Genomic DNA, 12,617 nt, shown 5'->3' with positions numbered 1-12,617 from the left:
CCTTGTGATATGTGATGCTTAGTGTGAAGAACAGGACACTCCAGGCAGATGCAGAACAGATGATAAGTGCAACAAACGAACGGGATGTGCTGACCTTCGACGATAAGATTAAAGGAAAGAAACTGTTTTTCCTTACAGCTGCACTTATTGACGTATGTGTTTATCTTACAGGAAGAAACTTGTCTTGCGTTGTTCCCCCCACCCTTAGGACAAGTTTTATGATGTGGTTAGGGCTTCTCCAATAAAAAGAGCAGGAGCGCAGGCCAGACTTTAGTGTAGCTTTGGTGTACAGCCTGACTGCACTCCTCGCGAGCTAAAATTGACATTCTGTCTCACTGGTGTTTCTTGACTCTGTTTGTCTTATCAAGGATTTAAGAATGTTTGGAGGCGAAAATACCCAACAAGGACCACAAAAAAAAAAAAAAAAAATGTGAGATTGGGCTGACATGAAATGTTATAGGTGGGCACTCCCACACCTGACTTTTGTACATACATCAGATATATTTATCTGTTAACAGTAATGTGTTATTGAATAAGGTCAGATAAAATTTTTAGATCCCTGAAGGGAAATGAATCCTCTGCATTTAACCTGTTCTAATCACATTAGACACATTAGAGGATTGTGCAGCTGCAATGCAGTACCCAAGAACCAAGCCCCAACCTCCACCCACAGGAAATGAAGAAAACCCGGAAGTTGACAATTTTGCCTTGATTGGCCATTTGAGGCTGACTCCTAAAAGGAGTGACTTTCCACAGAAGCCCATGTTTAAATGTCCAACTTTAGAGCAGAAATAAACATGTTTGCAGCCAGGAACAACAGTTTTGGTGTCCACAGACAGTTACCCCTCCACAACAAGTATAAAGAGGTGATTTTTTTTTCCATTTCTTCTGTTTTTAAATACCTCATCACTTTACCATGTTTTCTATAGCATTGTGAATAATTGTGAGGTGATTCTTGAGCCATGCTAGGAGAGGCTGCTACGTTTTGTGTTCAGACTGTGTCTCTCCTTTCTGAGCATTTAATTCCAAATATCTGGTATAGAACAGCTTGTTGTGCAGTTTATTCTCCTCGTGGACCATTTGAGAAGTCTGTGCTGCAGTATTTCCATTGAAGTAAATGTTCATGTTATTTAATTTTGTATGTTTTCACCATTAGCACTGTTAGCAGTTCAATCTGATACTAAAATTCGGTCCACATTTTTGCTCCACAAATGTTATTTGTTGAGATTTTAGCTTAATAAAGACATCAACACGATTACTTCACAGCAACGAATGATAAATAATGATTTACTTATTCTGTTATCTGGAAAGTTTCATTCTGGTTCTTGAGTGAAGATTTTTAAAGTTTCTTAAAGCTTCTGAAAGTTACAGTCTGTCCATAAGTCAGCAAAATGTCAAAATTCAGAAGAAACCTGGTACACAATGAGTAAATGATCCCTATGAATGGTTGGATTCATAATTAATTGTTGGCTCACTTTCGCCACCTAGTGTTACTACTCTGTATTTATTGCTTTTATCTGATTGTACACAAGCGCTTTGATTTCTGTTTCAGAAAAGTTTCTTGTCCTGCTCTTTCTTGATAAGTTCAGGTTCAGGCTTCACGTCTGTTTGAATATTCATGAGGTGACCATTTGTGACTGAATGTGGGCGTGTCGAGGGCGGGACATGAAGCAGATCAACATGCACATGATTCAAATTTGTGTTTTATTATTAAACATGATTTTGCTTGCAGGTGTGTGTACAAATGGTTGTATAAGTATTTATTTTTTTTTTTGTCATTTTTTGTCTTCTGTTCATATGAATACTTTTAGCATGAAGCCAACACAATGTTTTATAAATGAGGCCACCACAACTTTGGTGGGAATTGAACCTAATGGCCCTGTCGCACCTTGATGATTTAGCCAGTGTATGCTGACCGTGTTAAAAATGCTGGCATACGATGGATATGTTGAACACATTAATGCAGCTGTCAGATCATGACCATGTAGTCAGTGTGCTGACAGCCCCGTTTCCACTGAGTTGTTCAGGTCAGTACTGTACAGCATGTTACAAGTCAGAAGGACTTGGTTTGTGTTTCTACCGCTGGCCAGGAGTGGAAACAGCTCAACAAAAAGTTAGCTTTGGTAATCTCTAATGCCTTAACTGAAAAGGTAACTTTTTTAACAATAAACCAATAAACTGCAAAAAAATTGAGCAGAATTTACAACTAATCACTAACTTTTCGTAGTGACTCATTACACTGTCGGCTAATGATGAGCCAGTTTTGAATTTAAGCACCACAGTGGCTTCTGAGTAAATTCAAAGGCAATCACAAACCCAAAATGAACACACGAAAAGTAATTACACAAAAAAAATTAAACACCATCATCATGTTTATCAGAAGAAGACACAAGTTGTCCCTATATTACACAATGTGGCAAAATGCATGGAAAAACATGCCAGAGCTTTTGTCTTCATGCATTGTACTAACTGCTGTAAAGAAATGCCATTTACTTTTCATACACAACACAAACGGTGGCCAAATACATCAATCGCCAGGCACTTTCACTCATAGTGACAACAAAACTCGTCTTCACCAAACGGACTATATTACTTGAACTAGAAAACCACAACAAATCTACAACACGAACAACACTGCTAAACCAACATGTACTACAATATCAGTAATAATTTAAAAAAAAAAAGCCCAAAGGCTGAACTCCCATAATGCATTGCAGCAGCAGCACATCAATTCAGGAACAGCTCACCTATGTTGCATTCACGTTGACTGGTAAAATCGACACCTCACGGATGAGGTGTCGATTTTACCAGTGGCATTGAATGCAACACGGGTTGACTGACGTGCAAGAGCAATGAGCAGCATGCACACACACACACACACACACACACACACACACACACACACACACACACACACAGCGAGCTTTGCAGCACACACACATTCAAGTTCCAAATTCACAGTCTCTCAGAGTAAAAAAAAAAGCTTTCCACAAAACACAAAAGGGGTAAACTCCACACAATCAAAGAAGCACGCACACACACAATTGCCAGTTGCAGCTTCGCCTTTAGTTCTCTCACCATTGTGAAACGTTAAACAATGTCCATTAACTCCTGGAAATAATGTATTCGGACTTTTTCCAATGTAACAAATCGAATCTGGATGTCAGGAAGTCTGTCAAAAACCGCATCATGGAGATGACCCCACGTCCATGTCCACAGCTTCAGTAAACCAGCAATCACACAAACAGCACGTCACCACACTTTAGGTTTCAAAATGTGACACTCTGAAAAAGTTAAGCATTTCGGGGTGAAGTGTGTCATCTCCTGTCTGTAACTCTGAGCCATCACTTTCGAAAGGCAGCTCAGAAGCTTCGTTTTTGGATGGAGCAGGTCTGTTTCCCTTTGTCAGTCATCGGAATGTTTCTGCTCATTCTAAAATGTATGTCACATGCCGAAAAATGCTGCAAATTGTTGAGTTTTAGTTGGGTTTGGTTAAAATACCAACAAGAAAAATAACAAAAGCACTCTGTTAAAGAAAAACATATCAAAAAGCCTTTAATTAAACATGGCAAAAATTAAAAACACAGGGGCCTAAACACTGCAAACATAATAGCACAAAACCAGGAAGGAAACAAAGGTTTAAAAAGGCACCCATGGGTGTTAGATGGGTGGAGCTTTCCTAGTGTGTCACAGGTCACATGACTGACAAGAGGATCAGCAAATAGGTATCCAGAAACTAAAAACACACTGAACAACAGACCATTTTAAAATTCAGAGTTTAAATAGAGACACACAAGCTAGAAAAAAAAAAAAAAATTAAAATACCCATCAATGTGAGTCCACAAATCACAAAAACAGACAAAAGTCACATTCAACATTCAGTCCAGGAAAAGTTGTGATCTTAAGTCTACTGATCCAAAACATTTCTCTGAGGATTTGAAATTGGTCTCCTCCTCTAGGAGGTTTTAGGGTCACCTCTATAACCATCACTTTGAGAGAAGAAGGAGAAGAGTGTCCCACCTGTTCTTTAGTTCTGGTTCAGACGACATATCTGAGTGTTGATGTGAAACTGAATCTGATGAAACAGTTTAGAATTCAGAGAAACATTTGAAATAAAAACTAAATCCTGACCTGAGAGTGTCCAGGTGACAGTGTGGACTCTCCAGTCCAGCAGACAGCAGCTTCACTCCTGAATCCTTGAGCTGGTTGTTACTCAGGTCCAGTTCTGTCAGACTGGAGGACTGAGAGCTGAGAACTGAAGACAGAACTTCACAGCTTCTCTCTGACAGATTACAGACAGACAACCTGCAGAGAAAATAATCAAGAAAAAGATTTGTGTCATCATGTAAAGGTTCAGTTTGTTCTCCACCTCAGACAGGATCCATAAACCAGCTGTGGAACACTGTAGAGCAGGTAGCTGAGTGGATAAGGAGCTGGACTGTCAATATGTAAACCTGCGTTTGAGTCCCACTCACTTCATCTGTCTGTGTGCTTGGACAAGACATAATCTCTCAAGGGGAGGTGATGGTCTAGTGGTTAAGTGTTGCTCTTGAGACCAAAGGGTCCTTGGTTCAAATCCCAGCCTGACCAGAAAATCACTAAGGACCCTTGGCCAAGGTCCTTAATCCCCTAGTTGCTCCCGGTGTGTAGTGAGCACCTTGTATGGCAGCACCCTGACATCGGGGTGAATGTGAGGCATTATTGTAAAGTGTTTTGAGTGTCTGATACAGATGGAAAAGTGCTATATAAATTCAGTCCATTTACCATTTTGTCTCAGTCCACCCAGCTGTAAATGGGTTCTGACCCTGGCTGGGGAAGTAACTGACATCCCATCCACAGGGAGTTGTAGACTCTCATCCACTAGACATTATGGAATCCAGAGATAAGCACCGACACAAACAAATCTCAGGACCAATGTAGGACTTACTCCTTTAGAACACTGAGTCAAACCTGAAACTGTTTGTTTCTGTAGTTGTTCCGCCCAGTGACCCACCCAGCTGGGGTTCTTTTGAGGATTGTTATGTTCATGTTCCTTTCTAGTCTGTTGCATGTTTAATTTCACCCTCTGGTCATCTGTCTCATGTGTATTGATTAGATCTGTTCCTCCTCTGACTCCTCTCCGTTTACCTGGTTGTCTTCCTGTTGCACTTTTTACTTTCTGTGATTATTGTGCATGTGTGTGTGCATGGATGAAGTACTGTGCACTTGCACGTGTGTGTGTATTCCACCCTGTGCACCTGTTGTCCTCCTCCTCCTTCGTCCTCGTCCTCTTCACTTCATCTCTTGTGTCTCACGTCCACTGTCCACTCTGCCTGTATTTCCCTTCTTCATTAGTTTTGGATTACCTGGTTATGTGGATGATGTTTTACATGGTCGTTGTATTTTGTTATTGGTCACAGTGAGTTTTGTTCTTCTTAATCACATGTTACTTTTGGATCCTGACTTCTCCCTCATCTGATGCCTTTTGCATTTTCTGTCTTGTAATATCATTTTTGTTGTTTAGATATTTCCTCGTGTTTGTTTGTTCTTTTAGTGTTCTGTGTTAAGTGTCTCCATTCGCTCCTTAGGTTTGAATTTACTTCTTAGAGGTTTATGTGATTGTTTGAGGGTCTTATGTTATACTCTGTCTTTTGGTAATGTTTTTGTTGTTGCTGCTCTTTTGTGGTTATACTTGTTTCCTCACCTGTCTCAAGTGTCTTAATCATTAACACCTGGGTTGATTAGCTGGTTTATTAATACCATTCCCGTTTGTCTTTTCTTTGCTAGTTCATTGTTTGTCTTTTGGTTGATGGTAACAGAGCTTTGTTCTACCCTCCAGTCTGTGAGTAACTGGTTTCTGATTTTCCCCTCTGAGAAGAATTTTTTTTTTTGTTTGTTTGTTTTTCCCCTTTTTGAATCCTGATTCTCTCACAGTTTTCTTCATTCCACTTGTAAGCTTTTGTTCCTTCTCACTTTGACTGTAATAAATACCTGGGTTTTTGTCACTGATCCATCTGATTCTGCTTTTGCATTTGGGGTTAGAAACCTCTCATTCCTGGTCCCATTCCTAACACCTTCCCTGTAAAACCAAATTATTAATTGTATTTTCATGTTCACATTAATGTGTTGGGGTCGATTCTATCAAACAGTAATTGATGTTGGATCGCGACTGCTGGCCACCATTAAAGAGCACTTTACACATTCCTGATAAAAAAACTTTGTTTCCACATTTACTTGTCATTTTTAACCAGCAATACAGTATGTGTGTGTGTGTGTGTGTATATATATATATATATATATATATATATATATATATATATATATATAAAGCAATCTATGGCCCCTCCACCAAAGGACAAGGACCTCTTCAAAGCCAGGAAGGCTTGAGCCTGCTGAAGACCAGAGATAACATCAGTGCTCAATGGAAAGAACATTTTGAGGATCTCTTGAACATCAACCCAATCATGGAGGACGAGGAAGTGATCAGTCATTTACCAACAGAAGATAGTGTTGCATTTAGCCGAAGCCCAACTCCTGAAGAAACTCTTCATGCCCTTAAAAGCATGAGGTGTGAAAGAGGTCCCTTTTTCCAACTCCAACTTCACCAACCCAAAAACTGTACTCAAGAATAAATACACTCATCTCAAGCTGATGAAACAGTTTAGAATTCAGAGAAACATTTGAAGCAGAAAGTAAATCCTGACCTGAGAGTGTCCAGGTGACAGTGTGGACTCTCCAGTCCAGCAGACAGCAGCTTCACTCCTGAATCCTTCAGCTGGTTGTTACTCAGGTCCAGTTCTGTCAGACTGGAGGACTGAGAGCTGAGAACTGAAGACAGAACTTCACAGCTTCTCTCTGACAGATTACAGACAGATAACCTGCAGAGAAAATAATCAACAATAAAAAGATTTGTAACGTCATGTAAAGGTTCAGTTTGTTCTGCACCTCAGAGAGGATTCTTAAACCAGCTGTGGAACACTGTGGAGCAGGTAGCTGAGTGGATAAGGAGCTGGACTCTCAATATGTAGACCTGCGTTTGAGTCTCACATACTTTATCTGTCTGTGTCCTCGGACAAGATATAATCTTTCAAGGGGAGGTGATGGACTAGTGGTTAAGCGTTGGGTTTGAGACCAGAGGATCACTGGTTCAAATCCCAGCCTGACCAGAAAATCATAAAGGGCCCTTGGCCAAGGTCCTTAATCCCCTGGTTGCTCCCAGTGTGTTTTGAGTGCCTTGTATGGCAGCACCCTGACATCCTGGTGAATGTGAGGCATTATTGTAAAGTGCTTTGAGCGTCTGATGCAGATGGTAAAGTGCTATATAAATTCAGTCCATTTACCATTTTGTCTCAGTCCACCCAGCTGTAAATGGGTTCTGGCCCTGGCTGGGGAAGTAACTGACGTCCCGTCCACAGGGAGTTGTAGACTCTCATCCACTAGACATTATGGAATCCAGAGATAAGCACCGGCACAAACAGATCTCAGGACCAATGTAGGACTTACTCCTTTAGAACACCGAGTCAAATCTGAAAGTGTTTGTTTCTGTAGTTGTTCCGCCCAGCGGCCCGGCCGGCTGGGGTTCTTTTGAGGATTGTTATGTTCATGTTCCTTTCTAGTCTGTTGCATGTTTAATTTCACCCTCTAGTCATCTGTCTTGTGTGTATTGATTAGATCTGTTCCTCCTCTGAGTCCTCTTCGTTTACCTGGTTGTCTTCCTGTTGCACGTTTTACTTTCTGTGCTTATTGTGCATGGATGAAGTACTGTGCACTTGCTTGTGTGTGTGTGTGTGTGTGTGTGTGTGTGTGTGTGTGTGTGTGTGTGTGTGTGTGTGTGTGTGTGTGTGTGTGTGTGTGTGTGTGTGTGTGTGTGTGTGTTCCACCCTGTGCACCTGTTGGCCTCCTCCTGCTTTGTCCTCTTCACTTCATCTCTTGTGTCTCATGTCCACTGTCCACTCTGCCTGTATTTCCCTTCTTCATTAGTTTTGGATTACCTGGTTATGTGGATGATGATTATGTTTACATGGTCGTCGTATTTTGTTATTGGTCACAGTGAGTTTTGTTCTTCTTAATCACATGTTACTTTTGGATCCTGACTTCTCCCTCATCTGATGCCTTTTGCATTTTCTGTCTTGTAATATCCTTTTTGTTGTTTAGATATTTCCTCGTGTTTGTTTGTTCTTTTAGTGTTCTGTGTTAAGTGTCTCCATTCACTCCTTCGGTTTGCAATTATTTCTTAGAGGTTTATTTGATTGTTTGAGGGTCTTATGTTATACTCTGTCTTTTGGTAATGCTTTTGTTGTTTCCCTTTTGTGGTTATTCTTGTTTCCTCACCTGTCTACAAGTACTTAATCATTAACACCTGGGTTGATTAGCTGGTTTATTTATAACATTGCAGGTTTGTCTTTTCTTTGTGAGTCCATTGTTTGTCTTTTGGTTGATGGTAACAGAGCTTTGTTCGACCCTCCAGTTTGTGAGTACTGCTTTCTGATTTTCCCCTCTGAGAAGAATTACTTTTTTTTTTCTTTTTGAATCCTGATTCCCTCACAGTTTTCTTCATTCCACTTGGAATCTTTTGTTAGTTTTCACTTTAACTGTAATAAATCACCTGGGCTTTTGTCACTGATCCATCTGAGTCTGTCTTTGCATTTGGGGTTTGAAACCTCCCATTCCTGGGGCCTGTACTACGAAGCGGGGTTACTGGCTTATCAGGTTAACTTCAGGAGTAAGTTGATGACGTATGGAGTAACTTCCCGGTTAACCCGTACTACGAAAGGTGGATAGGTTTCGATCGAGGCATGCTACCATGGCAACTTACGCCGTGCGCCAAACCTGCTCCGAGCAGGTTATGTTCCAGGTTAGCGTGAGGTTTACGCTTAACCAAACCCCTTATAAGTACAGGCAATCCACCTGCATCACTCCGAAGACAATGCCGGCCTACCTGGATGATCTATTTGATATTGGGGCACAAACTGTGAGGGGCTCTCTTCACAGGGCAAGGGTTTTTAAAGACCGCCAGAATCCGCTGACATACCCAGATGATATTCTCTATGAAAGATATAGATTCACAGCCGAGGGAATTCGTTATCTTTGTCAGCTGATCGGGTCAGAAGTCTGTAACATCACCCATCGTACACTGTAATAAAAGACTGTTGTTTTTACAGAAAAATACTGGCAGCTGTGGTTACCAGGGAATTCCTGTAAAAAATGCAGCGGTTAAATGTACAAAAAAAAAGAGCTCTTGTTTGTAGATGTAACAGTTCCTTTAATGTGAGTCAGCCGTGGTTCATTCACTGTAAATCCATATACATATTATGTCTGTAATGTTATCTACTGTGCTGCTGTATGTTTTACAGGAATTCCCCGGTAACCACAGCTGCCAGCATTTTCCTGTAAAAACAAGTCATTTTTTACAGTGTAGCAATGCCCCGACGATCGAGCAGATAATGTACCTTGTGCCTGTTTTGCCAGTGGACAATTTATGTATTCCATCGGTGATGCTGAACATCTGAACAAGAATACTGTTTGTCGTATGATTCGCAAGGTAGTGCTTGCTCTATCTAAACTGTTGGATGCATTTGTCGTTTTCCCTGGCCATTTATCCGCAATGCAAATCAAAGAAGGGTTTTATGCAATCGCAGGTAATTACTAATATCAAAATAGGTCTAATGCATGTCCATTAATTAGGCAAAGTGGGGCTTATCAAGCTCTGAATATAAACCTACCGTTCTGAAGGATGTTTTTATATTTCATCTTCACCTGCTGCCAGGTGCGTTTGGCACTGCTATTGCATCTGACATATTGACATGATTAGGAATAGCAATCATACAGTCAAGGTAGCCTATTTAGGAAACATTAAATTAACCTAACATTTATTAGTAGGCCTATGCCCACTTCTGAATCGTGTTGCATCTGGACGTAAATAATGAAAGGTCATTTTTTTCCACAGGTTAATCATCTGTAACAGATTTGGAGAACAATTGAATTGTACTTACGCATTTACCCGATCAGCAATATGTTGCCAACAAGCCTATCTTGCTTTTTTGGCAGACGATGTGTTCGATTTCCCCCTTAACGTTAATTTAAATTCCTCGTAGCTCCGCATAATAATCGTCCATTCTTCTTCGGTAAAGTAAGGTGACCGCGCCATCATTGACAAATGGTGACGTGTGCTGCAACACGCCCCAAACTCCAATTAGGTTAACACAGGTTCAACAAATCAACATCTTATTCAGCGTCGTAGTACTGAGAAAACCAGGTTTTGTCAATCCCGGTTTGAGAGGTTGACCCTGGGTTACATCTGAGTAAGTTAACCCTGCTTTGTAGTACAGGCCCCTGATCCCTTTCCTAACACCTTTCCTGTCAAACCAAATTATTAATTGTATTTGATGTTCACAGAAATGTGTTGGGGGTTGATTCGGTCAAACATGAATTGGTGGTTGGTTCGCGGCTGCTGACCACCAATCAAGAGCACTTTTGACATTCCTAATGTAAATCTTTGTTTCTATATTTACTTGTCATTTTAACCAGCAATACATCACGTGCAGATACACATATATATATATATATATATATATATATGTATGTATGTTTTTTTATTTCAGTGCATGTGCGTACAACATGTTGTTCTTTCCAAAGTACAATAATTGTTGTCTGATCAAAATAAGAACCTTTTCCATGTCAAAAAATAAAGTTATTGCAATAACAAATGTGTTTACAACTTTGAAAACAGTTTTCTACCATAAGATGGCGTACAGCGCACTGCAGATGCTGCGAGATGAAGTGTGACAAATGAGACACAGGACAAGAAACACAAAGTGACAAGTTCTGGCACCTTCTGAAAACAAACTCAATGACTGTGTGACTGTATGCTTGTTTGTTCTGCAAAATAAAATCTCTGCTTTTATCTTCACAGTCATCATCACGTTAAAGTTTCATCTGAAAGCAGACTCATTCTATTGTTTCATAAAGGACAAAGAATAATCCAAATAGATATTTTCATTTTGTCGGGGTGCTGGTGTGGTGTGCACACCGTTCATCCCACCGATCCTAAACACCAGTTAATGCAAGTTATGATTTCTGTTGTTTCAAGAGTGTCAGAAAATCAGCAGTGCAATAAAGTATTGCCTTCATAACAACACGCATTCCTGTTTTAGTTTTAACCACCTGGGGGGTGCCGGCGGGAATTCCTGGGTCCAGAGTGTTCGGGCTCCAATCCCCTTGGGCCCTGGGAAGAGCGCGCTGTCCTCCACCCAACCAGGCCGTTAATGTATATATTTGCACTTGAAATAAATCTGTTATGTTCTTTGGAACCGCTCTCTGTTTATTTAGCGCTGGGTCCTTGTCAGACGCTGGTTCGCTCCTCTAACCCGCGTCCAAACATAACAATTGTTGCAATACAGCACACTGGCTGTACTGCAACGATTGTACTTTACCAACAGAAGACATTGTTGAATTTAGGTAAACCTGAACTACTGAAGAAACTCTGAACACACTTAAGGGTGATTCTGTAACTACGGGCACTATTGGCCTTGTAAATGTAATTTCCACCACACCATTGCTTTACAATATAAAGCGCCTTGGGGCAACTGTTTGTTGTGATTTGGCACTATATACATGTGCTCTGATGTCACTGTTTATCTCCATAGAAACTACCCAAACAATCTTTCATACAAACTGTTTAGGGACATTACAGTGTTGTGGTGGAAATTACGGCAATAGTGTGGGACAACTACATTTTGTTTAAAAAAATCACAACAGTTGTATGACATTGAATACCCCAATTATGTTTTGATTATTTCACTGATATTTTATTCAGAGATATTTTGAAACATTAGAAAAAACGTTTCTTTACCATTCATTTTTATCATTGAAGATCAAAAGTCTGGGTGTGGGACAAGCACAAAACGGCAATATTTGCATATAATGATGCTGAAAAAAGGTGAAAGTCATCATACACTACTAGAACAAATTTCTTAACACACTTCCATTGTAAAGATAACTATAAAAGTGTGAAATTTCCCCTTTTTTTCTGTTTTTCATACAATATGATCAAAGGACATAATAAGTGCCCGTAGTCTAAGAATCACCCTAAAAAGCATGAGGTCTGAAAGACCTCCCTTTATCAAATTCCAACTGCACTGACTCATTGTTAAAATCTTTAGTCAAGATACTCGCATCTGAATCTGATGAAAGAGTTTATAATTCAGAAAAAAAAAAAAAAAAACATTTTTGAAACATTTGAAGCAGAAACTAAATCCTGACCTGAGAGTGTCCAGGTGACAGTGTGGACTCTCCAGTCCAGCAGACAGCAGCTTCACTCCTGAATCCTGCAGATCGTTGTTACTCAGGTCCAGTTCTGTCAGACTGGAGGACTGAGAGCTGAGAACTGAAGACAGAACTTCACAGCTTCTCTCTGACAGATTACAGTCAGATAACCTGCAGAGAAAATAACAAGAAAAAAGATTTGTGTCATCATGCAAAGGTTCAGTTTGTTCTCCACCTCAGACAGGATCCATAAACCAGCTTTGGACACTGAGTCAAACCTGAAAGTGTTTTTATTCAGTTAAACCACAATGTTAAATATTAAAAGGCTACGAGTGATGTGTTGTAGGGGTGTCGCTATGAAATATTTTTTGAGT

The 12,617-nt window shown here is 40.2% G+C and overlaps 1 protein-coding gene across 1 annotated transcript in view; it reads right to left on the bottom strand.

Annotated features, from left to right (window-relative positions):
• LOC117521623 (NACHT, LRR and PYD domains-containing protein 12-like) overlaps window positions 1-12,617 on the bottom strand; it is a 177,440-nt gene that overhangs the window by 43,761 nt on the left and 121,062 nt on the right. The window contains exons 9-11 of the mRNA XM_034182961.1: window positions 12,241-12,414; window positions 6,684-6,857; window positions 4,132-4,305 (exon numbers count right to left, since the gene is read on the bottom strand). Coding sequence (XP_034038852.1) covers window positions 4,132-4,305; window positions 6,684-6,857; window positions 12,241-12,414 — 522 coding nt within the window. The remainder of the gene's footprint in view (window positions 1-4,131; window positions 4,306-6,683; window positions 6,858-12,240; window positions 12,415-12,617) is intronic.

The sequence above is a fragment of the Thalassophryne amazonica genome, chromosome 12, assembly GCF_902500255.1.
Source record: "Thalassophryne amazonica chromosome 12, fThaAma1.1, whole genome shotgun sequence".
NCBI lineage: Eukaryota > Metazoa > Chordata > Actinopteri > Batrachoidiformes > Batrachoididae > Thalassophryne > Thalassophryne amazonica.
Note: the sequence above shows the minus strand (reverse complement) of the source record. Positions and strands in the feature narration are given on the sequence as shown.